The 15,816-nt window shown below is 62.5% G+C and overlaps 1 protein-coding gene across 1 annotated transcript in view; it reads left to right on the plus strand.

The window, feature by feature from the left end:
• Positions 1–2,834: 2,834 nt before the first annotated feature.
• ADAMTS2 (ADAM metallopeptidase with thrombospondin type 1 motif 2) overlaps positions 2,835–15,816 on the plus strand; it is a gene marked incomplete at both ends in the record, with an annotated part of 161,897 nt that continues 148,915 nt past the window's right edge. Inside the window, 3 exons of the mRNA XM_080699349.1 lie at positions 2,835–3,036; positions 3,085–3,350; positions 3,641–4,342. Of these exons, the coding sequence (XP_080555475.1) occupies positions 2,835–3,036; positions 3,085–3,350; positions 3,641–4,342 (1,170 nt within the window). The remainder of the gene's footprint in view (positions 3,037–3,084; positions 3,351–3,640; positions 4,343–15,816) is intronic.

Below are 15,816 nucleotides of genomic sequence, written 5' to 3' on the forward strand. Positions count from 1 at the left end.
GGGATTGCAGGAGTGCGCACCACCCCGGGCTGTGAGCATTCCAGCTCACAGTGGGCTCACCGGGGGGACATGATCCCTCTGTGACGTGGGGGCCTCCGTCTCCTGTCTACAGTGCAACTTGGTCCTGTGCACAACAGCCGAGTACGGCCGCCATGAAGCGCGGACGTGGCTCTGCTCTGTTCTGAGCCGTCCTATGGGTTAAGTCGTTTGATCCTCAAAGCCACCCTGTGAAGTAGGTGATGCCGGCATGCCTATTGTATAAAGACAGCAGGCCGGGAGGTTAGGTAGGCTTCCCAGGGCCGACTGAGCCTGGGCAGCTGGTCCCCAGACCTCTCGGAGGAGCTGAACTCATCTCTGCCGACAGCCAAGGTGCATCTCCTCCCAGCAACCCCAGGTAGCGGCCCTGCTGCCCGGGACAGCGGTTCGGATGGCGGGAGGGAGCGGTCTGGTCTGGATCCACCTCCTTATGCCAAAGGGGCACCTGGACGCTCAGCCACAGCGTGGCTCAGGGCTGCGGACCTCTGCGGAGCGGATGCCAGGCCCCGGCTTTGGCCGAGGCAGCGGGGAAAGCGCGTGATTCCATTCTGCAAAGGAGAGGACGTGGGCACACAGGAGCTAGGCGAGGCCCCGTGCGCCCCCGGTGGGTACGCCCTGGGGACACGCGCGTCTCGCCCGGACAAGGCGTGTTTCTAGCAGGAGAGAAAGCTCCTCGGATCCGTGGTGGATTCAGTTGGAGGTATTCACCATCCAGCTGGGATGGTCATGGGTGCACGTCCCAGAGAGGTGCTGGGGCCTGGGCAGAGATACGGCGGGAAAAGAAGCCGCTTTGATGTGGGGTGCGGGAAGGGAGAGGCTGGGGTGCCCCTGCTCCTGCGGGGGCCCTGCCCACAGGGAGAGGGGAGGTGCAGGAGAAGCAGAGCAGGGCTGGGGGCTGGGGCAGCGAGTTGGTGGTTGATGGAGACGTCGACACTTATAGATTGGAATGAACTTGGCGGGGTCACGAGCATACTGAGCCCGGGCATACTGAGCCCTGGGGAAGGTGAGATTGCCCAGGAGGGGGAGGGTCGGGGCCAGCCCTGAGGTGTGGCCAGGTTTTGGGGACCTTGCAAAGATTCCTCCTCCTGAGGGGCTGCAAAAGCGAGCAGGTCTTTCACTTCCAGGCAGAAACGATGGCGGCGGGGAGGGACACCCGCTCCAGCGCCACCCCGTGTCTCACCGCCCCGTGTCTCTTGCCTGACACAGCTCCCTGGTGGGGTGTGTGGGGAACGGTGGCTCTAGAGACGGCAAGAGGCCGCTTGCCGAGGGCCACCGGCCGTGGCTTCTGTTCCATTGCGTCCTGACAGACCGCTTAGCCAGGCTGCTCCGGCCAGGACTGTCAGAGCTGACGGCTACTGCACCTGCCGCTGGCTGCAGTGGGCCCCGACAAGGCCGCCTGGTCCTCACGGCCGGAGAGTCTGGGTCCTTCCCCCGACCAGGCTTGTTTGTTGGCAGGACCCTGAAATCCTACTGCCAAGGGAGATGCCCTTGACCTCGGGGCAGACCTGGTTTGTGTGTGGACGCCAGGGACAGGGATGGCTTCCAAGGGGCCGGGCGGGGCAGGGCCCCGACCCTCCTCTGCAGAGCACACAGCTGGGGACAGTCTCCTTTCTTTTTACTTTCTCTTTCTTTCTTTCTTTCTTTTTTTTTTTTTTTTTTTTTTGGTGGTACTGGGGATGGAACCCAGGGGCATTCTACTTCCAAGCTACATCCCCAGCCCGTTTTTTATTCTTTATTTTGAAACAGGGTCTCACTGAGTTGCAAAGGGCTTCACTAAGTAGTTGAGGCTGTCCGCGAACCATGATCCTCCTGGCTCAGCTTCCAGAATGCTGGGATTACAAGTGTGCGCCACCATGCCCGGCTGGGGTTCCTGGAAACCCTTCTACCTCCGGGCTACACTCCCAGACCCATTTTTATATTTTTATTTGGAAACAGGGTCTCTTAAGCCAGCGCGGCTGGCTTTGAACCTGCGCGATCCTCCTGTCTCTGCCTCCCAAGCTCGGGGATCACAGGCGTGGCCTCCACACCGCCTGCAGCGGAGGTAACTTGTTTTTAAAGCAGCATACCACCAAGAATCAGCCGGGATGCTTCCTTGCCCGCCTGCCCCCAACAAAGTGTTTAATTTTACTTTGTTTTGGGTGCTGGGGATTGAACCCGGTGGTGTTCTATCTCCAAATTATACTCCCAACCTCATTAAGAAAAAAATTTTTTTAAAACAGGGTCTTGCTAACTTGCCAAGGGTCCGCTAAACCGCCGAGTCTGGCCGCCTGCCTCTGCCTCCCAAGTCCCCAGACGCAGGCGCGCACCCCGCTTCCCCGCTGAGGCTGCGGCTTGGTGCATGCGCTCCTGGGTCTGCGTGACTCTGGCGTCTGCCTGCTTTCCTTCCTTCCTTCCTTCCAGTACTGAGGATTAAACCCAGGGGCATTCTGCCCCTGAACCACAATTCCAGCCCTTCTTGTTACTTTGGAACAGGGTCTCCTAAGTTGTGCAAGCCGGCCTTGAACTTGGGCTCCTCGGCGCCACCACACCCAGCTTGAGTCACCCCTCCTCTGACACACTGGGATCCCAACTCCAACGTTTTCTGGAACCCCTGGGTCACCCGAGGTCAGCCTGTGGGCTGGGTGGGGTGGGACCGTGAGCACGGTGCAGGACCCCTGGCCCGCTTCGTGGTGTCCACGCAGGAATGCTGGCCGGGCCTGCGGCCACACCCCTTCCCATTTCTCAAGTTAGAAATCTGCATTTTTTAAAAATGTGAAATCTCACCATTTTTTTTAAAGTGATGATAACAAACACCCGCTATGCCTGCGGGCCGGTGCAGGCTCAGGGCGGCGGCGCTCATGCGGTGTCCTTACACCCAGGCCCCAGGACTGACGGGGACCCAGGGCCCAGCCGGCCACTTGGGCAGAGGGTGCTTCCCCAGGGAGGGGCCGGAGTCGCCTCTGGGTCCTTGTCCTGGCCGCACAGGCCTGGGCGGGGCGGACGGGAAGAAGGAGGGGACAGGTGTCCATTCTCTGGGACCGTGAAGCAGAAGTTGGGGTCCCACTGCAGGGCTGTTGCCTGGGGGCCCGGGAGACCTGGGAGGTGTCACGGAGCAGGGCGGGCAGCAGGCCCGGGGACGGCGACCCCGGGAGGAGGGCCGGGACCTTGCGGGAGGGGAGGGACTAGCTGGCGACCCCCGGACCGCGACCTCGGGGCGGTGGGCCGGCGCAGAGCGGCCGCTAGCGGCGGGGCCGGGAGGCGCAGGGCAGGGAGCCCGAGGCCGGGAGGCCGGAGCCGCGGAGGGGCCGGAGCCGCGGCCCGAGAGGCCGAAGTGGGTCCCGCGAGCCGGGAGCCGGGAGCGCGCGCCCCGCCCGGGGAGGGGCGCGGCGGGGGCGGGCCCGCGGGAGGCCCCGCCCACCACCACTCGCCCCGCCCCGCCCGCCCCGCCCGCCCCGCCCCGCGGCGCTGCGGCGGCCGCTGCCCAGATGTGGGCTGGGCGGCGCGCGGGGAACTTTGGCGCCGGCTGGAGTGCGGGGCCGGCCGCGCCGCCCGCCATGGCGCTGCCGCTGCCGCTGCTGCTGCTGCTGCTGCCGCCGCCGCCCGCGGGCGCCCGGCTCCCGGGTAGGCGGCCCGGCCCGCCGCGACTTGGCCAACTTCGGCCGGGGCCGGGCGCGGGAGGACGGCGGGAGGACGGCGGGAGGACGGCGGGAGGGCGGCGGGACCCCAGCCCAGCGGCGCGGGAGGACGGCGGGACCCCAGCCCAGCGGCGCGGGAGGACGGCGGGAGGGCGGCGGGACCCCAGCCCAGCGGCGCGGGAGGACGGCGGGACCCCAGCCCAGCGGCGCGGGAGGGCGGCGGGACCCCAGCCCAGCGGCGCGGGGCGCGGGGCGCGGGCTCGGCCGAGCGACCCCCCTCCCCTCCCCTCCCCTGCCCCCCCCCGCGCCGGCTGACGCCCCTTCCCGTTGCAGGCGGGCCCCCGGGGCGCGGGGCCGAGCGCAGCCTGGCGGTGCCGGTGCGCACGGACGCCCAGGGCCGCTGGCTGCCCCCCGCCGTGTCCGCGCCGGGCCGGGCGGGGGTCCGCGCGCGCAGGGCCGCCCCGGAGGACCCCGGAGGCCGGCTCTTCTACAACGTCACCGTCTTCGGCCGAGACCTGCACCTGCGGCTGCGGCCCAACGCCCGCCTCGTGGCGCCGGGGGCCACGGTGGAGTGGCAGGGCGAGGGCGGCGCCACGCGCGTGCAGCCCCTGCGCGGGACCTGCCTCTACGTCGGGGACGTGGCCGGCTCGGCCCGCGCCTCCTCCGTGGCGCTCAGCAACTGCGACGGGCTGGTGAGTGCTCGCCGCCCGCCCTCAAAGCGCCGGGAGGGTCGCCCAGGGCTGCGGCGGCCGGCAGGTCGGCCCGAGGGGTCTGCCAGGGGGTTTGTGCAAGCGAGGGTGGGTCCCCGGCACTCCAGAGCCCTTCCAGAGAGCAGGTGCGTCCCCCGCCCCGCCCTGCGCCCAGGTGTGGCTGGCACACGCGTGCGCCTTGCATGTGTACGTGTGTTGGAATGCCAGCGCACACCTGTAGCTGTGTCCGTGTGCCTGTGTGAGCATGCTAGCGGGCGCTGGCTCTCGTGCTTGCACGTCTGTGGGCTTCTGCTCATCCCGGTGAGCGGATCTGTGGGGCGTGTGCCTGTGTGTGCGACACGCGTGCGGTGGGCGTGTGCTCCGGTAACCCCAGGGCGCAGGTGTTGTTGCTGAGAGCCGGTCAGCGCCCTGCCCTGGCTCACGGGAGCCTCTGAGTTTTCGACTGTGGTTTCCTGATGAAGTCCAGGTGGTAATTTGAAAAGTCAGTGTTCTCTGAGCCAAGGGGAGCATTTGGACATGAAAGCTCCAGACCCCGCTCGATCTTTTGGGCACAGCCCCTGAAAGATAGGAGAGAGGCTGGGGGTCCCTTTGGGGCCTCCTGGGCCCCCCACTGTAGCTGGAGCCCTGGGAAGCTCAGCTGCTACCAGGGAGGGACCACGCGGCCCAGGGAGCCTGGAGCGAGCCCGGGTGGGCGCTCGGGACGAGGCTGGCATTGGCGGGGCCTGGCGCGCAGCGAAGCCGCTGCAGTCTGCTATTTTGGACTTGGCGTGGGGTGGTCAGGCCGGCGGCGCTGGCCAGGCACCTGAGGCCGCCCACCATGGCTTCCGCACCAATTGCTGCCCAGGGCACCTCTGCTCCCCGGAGCGGCCTCTGCCAGCCCCGCGGCCCTGAGCTCTTCCTGCCGTCTGCGGAGCGGAGCCGGCAATTACCCCGGAGCCCCGGAACCGCTGGCGTTCTTTTTATGGACACACAGGAAGCGGCACTTGTTGCTCTGGAAAATCTCCGCCTCTGGCTGGGTTTGCTTAGAAGCCAGGCACAGTGCAGACCGCTGCGGGCGTCCTTGGAGGGGTGGGCGTCCGCAGGGCGGCCGAGCCGAGGGCACCCGGGACCCGCAGGTGTGTCTCTTTGGGTGCGGGGTGAATTGCCTCCACCTTGAGGAAGCGCGGCTGGAACGTGGGCCGGCCAGCTCTGTAGCACTCATTCCTGGTGGGGAGCATCTGGGCGTCTGTGTCCCGCGCTCACCGCTCTGGTGAGTCATGGCTTAGGCCGCACTCCATAGCGTGCAGAGCCTCTGGCTGCACGGGTGGGAGGCGTGGCTGCCCGGCGCCTACAGGGCGCTGTGGCGTGGCTCTCGGCGCTATTTCGGTGGGGTCTCGTAGCATGAATGGCCAGCTGGCCGGGCTGCAGGACCGCGCTGGGGTGGAGAGAAGGGCCCGCAGAGGTGCGGGTGGGAACCGGCCAGCAGGATGGCTGAGCGCTCACGGATGTGCACGTCCACAGTGGAGTACCAGGTGGGGAACCTGGGCCTCGCCGAGCGGCCCCTCTGACCTCCCTTTCTTGTCTCTGGGTGTGGACGTTGTTCCGATCTTAGAGCAATCAGTTCCTTAACGCTGTGGATTCCTCCGCGCCGCCATGAGAGGCCGCTCACGGAGGGCCTGGGTTCTACTCTGGTTCTAGCGGGGACCCCGTTAGAACCAGATGGAGCCGAGAGGCCGAGAGACTGGCCCCAGGCCTTGTACCTGCCGATGGCAGGCTCGTAGCCTGCTCGGCCGAGCTCTCCCGCCACAGCGCTCCTCCGGGTTGGGGACAGATGCTAAGATAGGTTAAAGCAAGAAATCCCCACCTGCTCCCTCTCCGGGGCCGTGCGGGTACATGCACCTGGTTCTGCAAGCCCAGGCACCTGGCCGCAGCACCCCTTCCTCTGCCCCCGGGCTTTTGTGGGTAGGTTCCTAAGCACTGCAAAGCTCGTGCCAGGCTCTGCTGTGCGCGGTGCGTGGGCCTGGGCGGGCCCGAGGCTCTGCATTCCCAGTAAACTTCCCCAGCCGTGCTCTGCTCCTTGGGCCGCCCGTCGAGGATCAAGGCTCTGCAGCGTCGTGGCGCCAAGACCGTTCTGCAAGTTGCTGCGAGCCAGTGGGGTTTCCTGGGCAGAGCAGCGTGGGCAGGCAGCTGCGCTCACCCTGGGAGAGGCAGGGGCCCGTCCGAGAACTCTGCGCTGTCCAGCACTTCCCGCGTGGGTAGGATCACGCAGCCCGTTGGGCATTCCACCTCCAAGCTGCACCCAGCCCTACTTTATTTTTATTTTGAAACAGAGTCTTGCTATGTTGCTGAGGGTTTGCTAAGTTGCTGAGATTGGCCTTGAGCCTGCATTGCTCCTGTCTCAGCCTCTCGAGTCCTGGGATTACAGGTGTGCACCGTCGTGTCTGGCTGAGATTGCTTCAGTCTTGACAGCCAGTGTTTGAACATGTATCTGTCCAAGTCTAAGGTCACGTCCACTACGATTTATTGCATATGTATTTTTGCATGCCAACAACAAAGAATGAAAAAAGGAAAAAGGAAAAAGGATTGCACCACTTTGAGCATTCTCATCCTTCCTCTTCCGTTTCTGGGAGACGGGCGCAGCCAGGAGCGTGCGAGGGGCTAGAGCCCCCGTGGACCTGGCTTCAAGCAGACACAGGCCCTTCTGGGTGACCCTGTATGAGCCCCGGGGCCTCCTGGGCAGGATTCAGGCACCCCGCCTGGGGTTGCCGTCGTCTTTAAGCTGCTGCTGTGACACGGGGGCTGAGGGGTCCATCAGTCTGACCTCTTGGCCTCCAGGTGCCTTCTCTGGGAAGCCCCACACTCCTCGGGTAGAGCACGGGTCTCCCTGGTTCCCTCCAGACCCTACTTTTCACTGGGGCAGGAATCCCCCCATAGCCGCCATCCTGGGGGCAGTTTCGTCCCGCCCTCCCCTGGGCCAGCGGCTCTCTGCCTGCCCGCGGTCCTCATCGCCAGCCAGGTGACCTCTATAAACCACACGTGCATTGCGTCACTCCTGTGCACCTTAGTGCCTAAAGAAGGACGAGCCCCGAGCCCCTGGCCTGCGTGCCCTTCTTCCCACGACCAGGCCTGGGGCTCCGTCCTCACCTGTCCCGTGTCCCCCTCGGGCCTGTGTCCAGCAACACTCGGCGTTTGTTTCCCCCATGCTGGACACCAGGGCCTGGCCGTGCCATGCCCGCTGTCTGCCAGGCTTGCTCTGTAGTTCTCAGAGTGGCGGAGCTCAGCTGGGGTGGGACAGGAGTGTGCCCGGGATGGCGGGCCCGAGCTCCTACCTGCTGCCGCCAGCACGGTGCGGCCTCGGGGAGTGGCTGCCAGCTCTGCCTCCCACTGGGAAGCACGGTACGCTTTCTGCCTGGCTCCGACCCTCGCCAGGGTTTATGGAACCTGGGTTAAAATGTCCTGGCTTTAATCAAGCAAGGCAGGGAGGGCAAGCGCCTGGTACAAGTGGGAAAGGGCTGATCAGGGATGAGGGGGCTCACCTGTGACCTGGGCCACGCACAAGCCTCCAGGTGGACAGGGATGGGAGATGTCCAACGCTGGGATCCCCAGGAGTCCAGGGAAGCTGGAACTACCAGTCCAGGTACATTCATGGGGATGGGACCGTGCACAAGCGGGGTCAGGTCATGGGGGAGGATGGGGATGCAGGCTGCCCACCCCCTTGGCCCATCCTTGTCCTGGGAGTATTCTCCCAGGGTTACCTGGCCTGCTTCTCATTCCCTTCCCCTCGTGTGGGCAACAGTGGGAGGACCCATGCCCCCTGTGGGCCCCTGAGGGAGGTCTGGGGCCTGCAGTGGCAGTGGGATCCTTGGGTAGGACTGGGCTCCCGCAGCAACCAACTGGGCTGCAGGGTCTGCCCAGCACGCAGCCTTCCTCCATTTTGGCGGCCGTCCCCGGTTCTGAGCGTCCACACTCCCTGGCTGGCCTCTTGGCCCCTTTTCTCTCGGGCCCTTGGTGAGAGGGAAGGGGTCTCCCAAGGGTCCCCTTCTCTCCTGGGACTCTTCCCTGGGGCACTGCTGGCTGCCGGGGACTGGCTGATGGGAAGGGGAAGGGCTTATTTGCTGGAAGCTCCACCCCTGCTCTGGTTATCCCTCTGATTGGACAGGCTCAATCTCTGTGGCTCTGGAGCGCAATGTGCTGATTGGTTCAGCCTAGTCTGGAATGATAATGAGGGAGCAAGGGCTGCTGGGAGCAGACCTCCAGGTTTACCTGGGGAGGGGGTGTTCAGGGTCAGGGAGCTGGGCCCTCCACACAGGAGGTTCCCAAGGAAAACCAGCCCGTGCAGCTTGTTCACCGGCCTCCCTTGGAGCGTGTGCCCAGGCCCTGCAGTATTCTGGTACATTGGCCGCTGCTGTCCCCATTTTACGGATAAGGACACTGAGGCTTTAAGGATTTTCTAGATCTCTGGGCCACCTCTGGGCGGGGCGGCCTCCCCTTGGAGTCCTTGAGGGAGGGGCGTGGTGGAGCCTGTGGCTGTCTTGAAGGCCAGCGTGGTCAGCCACCGGTCCTCTGCCTGAGCCCCAGGAGGCCCTCGCTCCGCCCTAGTGGTCTGTGTGGCTGAGCCCCCTGTTGCGCATTGGCAGACTTCAGGTCTCCTGCCTGGTGGCTATCTCAGGATGCCCCAGACCCTCTGTCCCCTGCAGCTGGGGCCTGACGGCCGAGGTGGGAGGGGAAGGTTCACCCAGGCCCCTGCTAGGACCACGAGCACCCCCCAGCTCCCGGGAGCAGAGGCTCGGCCAGGCGCTCGGGGGTGTGCCCCAGGCTTGGCATGGCCCTCGGCACCCGGGAAGGGTCACCCTCCACCCCCCCAGGACCCCCAGGGCAGGAGTGTGGGCCCCCTGGGGAGGCAGCCACGTCTCCTGCCCTTGCCCTTACCCTCTACTTGGGCCGCCCAGGGAGCCCCATGTGAAGTGTTTGTGAGCGTACATATGTGGAGAGAGGGTGTGTGTGACTGCGGGCGTGTGTGTGCATGAACACACCCATCTTCCTGTGTGTTCACAGGAGTGAGAGGGTGTGGGCGAGTTCGTGTGTCTGTGGGTAGGTGTGTGTGGGCACATGTGTCCTCAGTGGAGGCGCCCTGCAGGCCTGGTCCTGAAGTGGGTGGGGCTGAGGAGGGAAGACCCCGCCCTCTGGACTTGGGGACCCCGAGTCCCCCGCCGGCCGGCGGAGCGGCTCCTTCTGCCCCTACGCTTCATATTAAATGTTAGCTGTCCACCGGGCCTGCGGCCGCCGTTGACATGAAAAGTCATTACTGAGCCTGGAGCCGGCTCCTCGGGCTCATCCTGGAATTTCAATGACAGTGCACGTGCTCTCCAGGCAGGTGAGCGGGCACGCAGGCAAAGGGACCCCGCGCTGGACGGCCAGGTACTGCCTGGAGGCCCGCCCTGCACGTGGGGTCCTGGTCGAGGGGGAAACTGGGCGGGGCCGGGGGCTCAGGCCGCTGGGGTCAAGGCCCACTCTGCCTGGGCCAGGGCCGCCACCAGGAGACTGCGACAGCCCAGGAGGGGTGGTGTGCCGCCCCGGGGCCTGGAGGGTGGTGCTGCCGCATGTAGCTCGGGCGGGATGGGAACAGCACTGCTCCGCGTCGCACTGGCCCTAAGGTGCCATCGATCAGAGGACAGTCTGCTACTTTATATACCACCAAGACGCTCTGATTTCACCGCGAGGTGGTGCCTCGGCGGTCCCTTGAGGCCGAGCGCCGCCCCCCAGCGGCTGCCCCTACCGCTCCTCCTCGGCCCAGGGAACGGGGTTCTCGGGCCTCGAGTTGTTCTGCGTGGGTCTTGGTCACTGTCGTGCACGCCCCGTAATGCCATCACGGGGTGACTTTTCAAAGACCCCTTGAGTGGCAGGGGCCTCGCAGGGGAGTGCCTACGCTGTGTGGCAGCCCAGCGGCTTGCCCGGGCTCCGTCTGGCAGCTGGCCTGCAAAGTCCAAGGTGGATCCAGGGCTGTGTGCCCCGAGGGACAGAACACCAAGGGTTCACCCCTCGGTTTGGGCGTTTCTCCCTCGCGAGCAGAGCTGGAGACCACGCAGAATAGGAGATGTATGGATCGTCCAAGCGCGCAGTATTTTACAAGTGGCCCAGGAGCCGGGCCCGTCTTGCTACCTGCGTGCGGCTGTGTGCTGCGTAAGCACAGGGGTTTGTTCTGGGAAATGGTTGTTGTTTGATTTTGTCATTGCGGAGACATCACGGAGTAAGCACACGATCCAGGGCAGCAAGCTGTCACTCGGTGTTAAGTCCACTGTCCTATATGTGGCCGGTCACTGGCCAGGACGGCGTGCGGCGTGCAGTGTGTGCATTTCTTTTTAGATTATGCCACAAACCATCTCCAGTTGGTTGCAAAGGAAACCTCAGGTCAGGCGATGCCTCAGATAGATTGAGTTTTTCTAGTAGTCTGTCCTTGTGCCAATACTGAACTGTGTTTATTATAAAGCTCTGAAGCTCTCACATCCAAAGTGTTAGATACTTTGAAGCCGGCTGGTCTGAGTTAAGAGGTACTCGGGTGTAAACTACAGCCGGTTCCAAAGACTTACTACCACAGTGGGGAAAGAAAACAAGAGGTTTCACATAGTGTTTCTGTGTTATTGGTGCACCGGAGTCGGACCTCATAGTGAGGCTCAAAGTCCCGCGTGCAGAGGTGTACACAGATCATCTGATTTTGCAGTGCTGGGATCAAACCAGTTCTCACACCTGCAGGGCAAGCGCTCTGGGGAGCCGCACCCCGGCCCTCACAGGTAACGCTACCGAACTGCAGGGAATGATGCCAGGGATAGTTGCAGTGCTGTTCTTGCGGACATACTGGGTTGAATCAAATACGTGCCAGCAGTTAACTTCACCTGTCTTTTGAAAACGTGGCTGCGGGTGAGGCGTGCCCCCTGCCCCCTTGGCCAGGCCGCGGGGTAGCGGCCGCCTTCTCCCTCCTCCCTTTGCAGACATTTCCTTGGCTGGTCGGTCACATCTGTTTATTCTTTCACATGAATTTTAGAATTGTTTTGTCAGGTTAAACAATCCCTTGTGAGTTTGATTGACATTACATTAAACTTAGAAGCTAATTAGAGGGGGAACTGGCATAATTTATGGTATTTACCAGGAACATGGTGTAGCTTCCAGTTTATTTAATTCTGCCTTCACGCTGCTCAGTAAAGTATTATACATTTTTTATACTGGACATCTATTTTTTAAATCAGGGTTATTTCAAGGATTTTTTTCTCTTTGCCTTTGCAGATTGAACCCTTTCCACCCATCGTTGGTACACAGGAAGGCTATTGATTTTTATATAATTATGTTTTATCAAGCGGCTTGATTGAACTCATTAATTCGAATATATCTTTGTGCACTCCCTTGGGCTTCCTGGGCACGCAGTTGTGGTGTCTGTAAGCCATGATGATCTGGGTTCTCATTTCCAATCCGCACTGTCTAGAACCTTCAGAGCGATCTTAAGGAGCCAGAGGCGTCCTCCTGCCTCCCCGGCTGCGGCTGGCTTAATGGGAACGCCCCTGGCGCTTCTCTGCTGAATAGAATGCTTGCCGGTGGATTAAGATGGATTTCATGTGAAGGCAATATTCTCTGAATTCCAGTCTCCTAACGTCCTGTTTTTATCAGCAAAGGAGCTGAAATCTAGAGAAAATGTCCTAACTTGCTATCCTCCCCCTCCCCCAAGCCAGCTGGCCCAGAAATGAAACCCAGTCCCTGTCCGCGGCCAGCAGAGGCCACCCCTGTAGGAAGCCTGTGGGGAGAGGGACCCCCAGGAGGGCAGGAGGAGGTGGAACCGGGGCTCGGCGGGGGGCTTCCCACCGGATTTTCCTTTCCTTTCCGGGCTTCCTTTTCTTCCTCCTGAGGGTGCCTCCCCGCCGCCCCTCGATCCTCCTCCTGGACCTCACAGAAGCCCCCGCGCTTTGCTCTGACCCACGAAGACCCTCTTCCGAAGCCTGCCCAGGCCCGCAGTTACCTTTAATTCCATGTGTTTCTCAAAAAGATTTTTCCAAACAAAGACCGGTCCCTCCTTGGGGGAAGTCTCTGGTCCCATCCTGCAGAGAATACAGCTGTTTTCCTTCGCGTGGGCTCCGTGTCCTCTTGTCAGGGGAGAAGAGATGATTCTGTGAAGGGTCTGAGGAGTTCAGCCGGGGGAGAGGGATGGGCGGGCCCTTGACTTGCCAGCGGGGAAGAATTCAAGCACACATGGGTCAGAGACAGAGATTTTCTTAGAATACCCTGGAGGGAGAACGCGCCCACCCGGGAGAGAGGTGCGCTTTGGGTGCGGGGCTCTTAATCTTACTTCTGCAGTACTGGGGACTGAACCCAGGGCCTGCGTGTGCTGGGCCAGTGCTGTAGAGGAGACCACGGGGGTGGGCGGAGGCGGGTCGTCTCCCAGACCCAGGGTCTCCATTGTGACTTGGGGGCAGGCCACAGCGCCTCCGGGGATGGCAGCCAGTGGATTTCCAGCAGCTCAATCCGGCCACCTCCCGGATCTTCGCTGTGGTCTCTGTTGTGGGATCGATAGCCCGTGCTCCTGCTCCAACTATTTATAGGTGGGACAATGGCCGGTTCTCAAGGTGGATGTCACGAACCGGTAAGACTGGGAGGTTTCCCAGAAAGCTGTGCGTGGCAGGCTGGCCTGCGTGGTGAGGAACAGCCCAAAGCTCTCATTTTACTGGAGCCTTCTGTCCCCTTCCCTTACCACCTCCTTCCTCCCACTTCGTAATCTCTTCTCTCCTACCTCACACTGACTGACGGCCGGCCTGTGGAGTCTGGGAGTTTTGAACCGCATCCTGTCCAGACCCCGCCCGGAGAGATTCTGACTTAGCGGATTTGGATTTGGGTAGGACCTGGGGTCTGTAGGTCTCAAAGGCCACACGGGGCAGGAGTCACTCCCGGTAGGATGGGCGCCGTGAGCCCAGCCGCGAGGCTTGAGGTCCCGTAGGAGCAGGTCTGGGCCTGCGTCTCCTCTTGCTGGCCGCAGCAGAGAGGGAGCTCAAAGGGACAAGAGAAGGGGGTGTGGGGCCCAGGACAGTGATGGTGCCCGTGGCTGGGCTGCCCGCTCCTGGGCACCTGGAGCTTCGTGGGCACCGGGCACCGGCCCTGCGGTCCCGGCTGCACAGGCCCTGGCTCCGCAGGCCTCCCCGCCGCCCGCTGCCTTCTGTTCCTCCCTTTCTGCACCTGTGGCCCCTGCCAGCCCGGCCTCTGCTTGCAGCTCACTAGCTCTGAGCTCAGCTCCCAGCCTGGGGGCAGCATGAATCTGTATAGCCTGGGGTGGGTTGACTGAGACCCTGTGAGATAGTGTGGTATAATAATGATCCTTAGCACTGCAGAGAGGGACGAGACAGAGACAGAGACAGAGGGAGGGAGAGAGAGAAGAGCGCGTTCTCCAGCCCTGCCTCTGGTCTCAGGATTCCTGAAACTCTTGCAATTCCCTGCGATGGGCCCTGGGCACATCCTTTATTGCAGGGTCTGGTGCTAGGCCCGGTCCCTCTAAGACCCTTGGAATCTGAGGTGTGATAAGAGCGTCTTTTTAGATGCCAGCGGGGTGACTGTGCAGGGGCCCTGGAGAGCTTCGGGGTGGGGGCAGGACGGAGGGCCGGGGGTCCAGAGAGCTTCTGGGGGCTCCCATCTCTTCCCTCGGTCTGCTCCTGAGTGAGGAGAGCCCCGGGCGCTTCTCCCTCAGGACAGAACCGGGCCAGGCTCTTGCGAAGCCCCTGGTCCACGGTGAGACCTCAGAGCAGCGGGGGCCCGTGGCCTGATCCTTGGGCCAGTACTGCCCTGAGCTGCAGGACGCTGAGGGGAGCTGGAGAACGGGAGGGTGTAAGGGGAAAGCCAGGTGTCAGAGTGTGAGGAGAAACAGACCCTGGGCGGCGAGCCGGGGTGGGCTGGCCTGAGGGAGGTCGCTGCAGAGGCCTGGGCGGGGTGGGCCAGGCTGGAGCCTTTCTCAGGCCCCTGCTGGGCCCGCTGCCCCTTCCTCTCTGCTCCCTGCCCCCTTCCCTCCTCTCTCCTTTTCTCTCTCTCTGCCCCTCCCTGTCTGCCTCTCTTCCGTACCCTTTATCCCCAGTCTTCAGCTGGGCTCTTCTTCGGGGATGCCCCCACCGAGCCTACCTAGGCCTTACCCTGTGGCACACCCAGGCACACTTTGGGAATGCCACGGTGCTCCACCCCCCGAGCTGGGAGGAAATGGGGCTCAGAGAGGGGAGGAACTCCCAGGTTCACCGCAGCTGGCCAACGCCCCAGGTGAACCCCAGCCGCCCGAGTACAGGTCGCTGCCCACACAGTGGGGTTCACCGCCGTGGAGGGGTCTCCTCCATCTCTGGCCAAGGCCAGCCGCCTGCCAAGCTGGCTGAATGCTTGGTGTGCTTTCTGCCAGTATGGTCCTCACCTCAGATGAGGTGGCCATCATCTGTCCAGTTGGGGCCCAGGTCCTCACCGACCGTGCTCTTGTTGGGAGAAGCTGCCCGGTGTCTGTTTCCACCATCGAGGTGGACACATTGGCTGCCCTCTCTTTGTGGGGCCACGCCTGCCGGGAGGCTCCCGTGAGGCAGGCCCACCCGCGGTCACTCTGCAGCCGTCTGCCACCGTAGCAGGTACCGGGCCTGCGCCCTCCTGGAGTTGGGCTGTCTGGATTGGCCGCGGTTCTCCAGGTGCCCCTGGGCTCCCATGGACCCAGCTCCCTGGGGCTGGATTGGCCGGAACCCTTGGGAGCCCTGGCTATGCTTCCAGTTGACTCTGTGGACGCCAGGGCCCGACTGCTGTTGAAGCTTGTGTTTCTGTGGGGTGGGCGGCCCTGCAGCCTCCTGTGGCCGGTGCTCCTGAGCCCTTGGGCGGGTTTATGTTTGTGGGGCTTCTCCTGTTGACTTTCATTTCTTCTGTTCGGACTTCAGGCCTTTCCTGCTGATTTCTCCTGTGGACTCAGGCTGTAGAGAACTAGCAGCCTTAGCCTGGCCTGACGACACGTCTGCCTGTCATCCCAGTACTTGGGAGGCTGAGACAGGAGGATCGAGGGTTTGAGACCAGCCTCAGCAACTTAGGGAGAGCCTGTTTCAAAATAAAAAATAAAAAGGGCTGGGGGAGGCGGATAACTGGAGGTAGAATGTCCTGGGTTTAGTCCCTAGCACCTTCCCCAAAAGTAAGGAAGCAGCCTTTCAAATAGATGCTGTTGTAATGTTTTGTGGCCCCCACATTTGATTTTGAATATTTAATTCCTTTAATTCAAATGAAGCATGCGTCCTGTACTGCCTAAGGGTTTTAGGTGTTCATTTTTGTGGCCCGGGAAACTGAGCCCAGAGGTATTCTATCTCTGAGTTACACCTCCTCTTTCAATGTTTATTTTGAAACAGGTCTCGCTAAAATTGGTGAAGCTGTCCTCAAACTTGTGATCCTCCTGTCTCAGCCTCCCAAGTCGTGGGATTGCAGGTGTGGCCGCAGCCCGGCACCAGTGT

The sequence above is a fragment of the Muscardinus avellanarius genome, assembly GCF_963383645.1.
Source record: "Muscardinus avellanarius genome assembly, chromosome: 7".
Lineage (NCBI taxonomy): Eukaryota > Metazoa > Chordata > Mammalia > Rodentia > Gliridae > Muscardinus > Muscardinus avellanarius.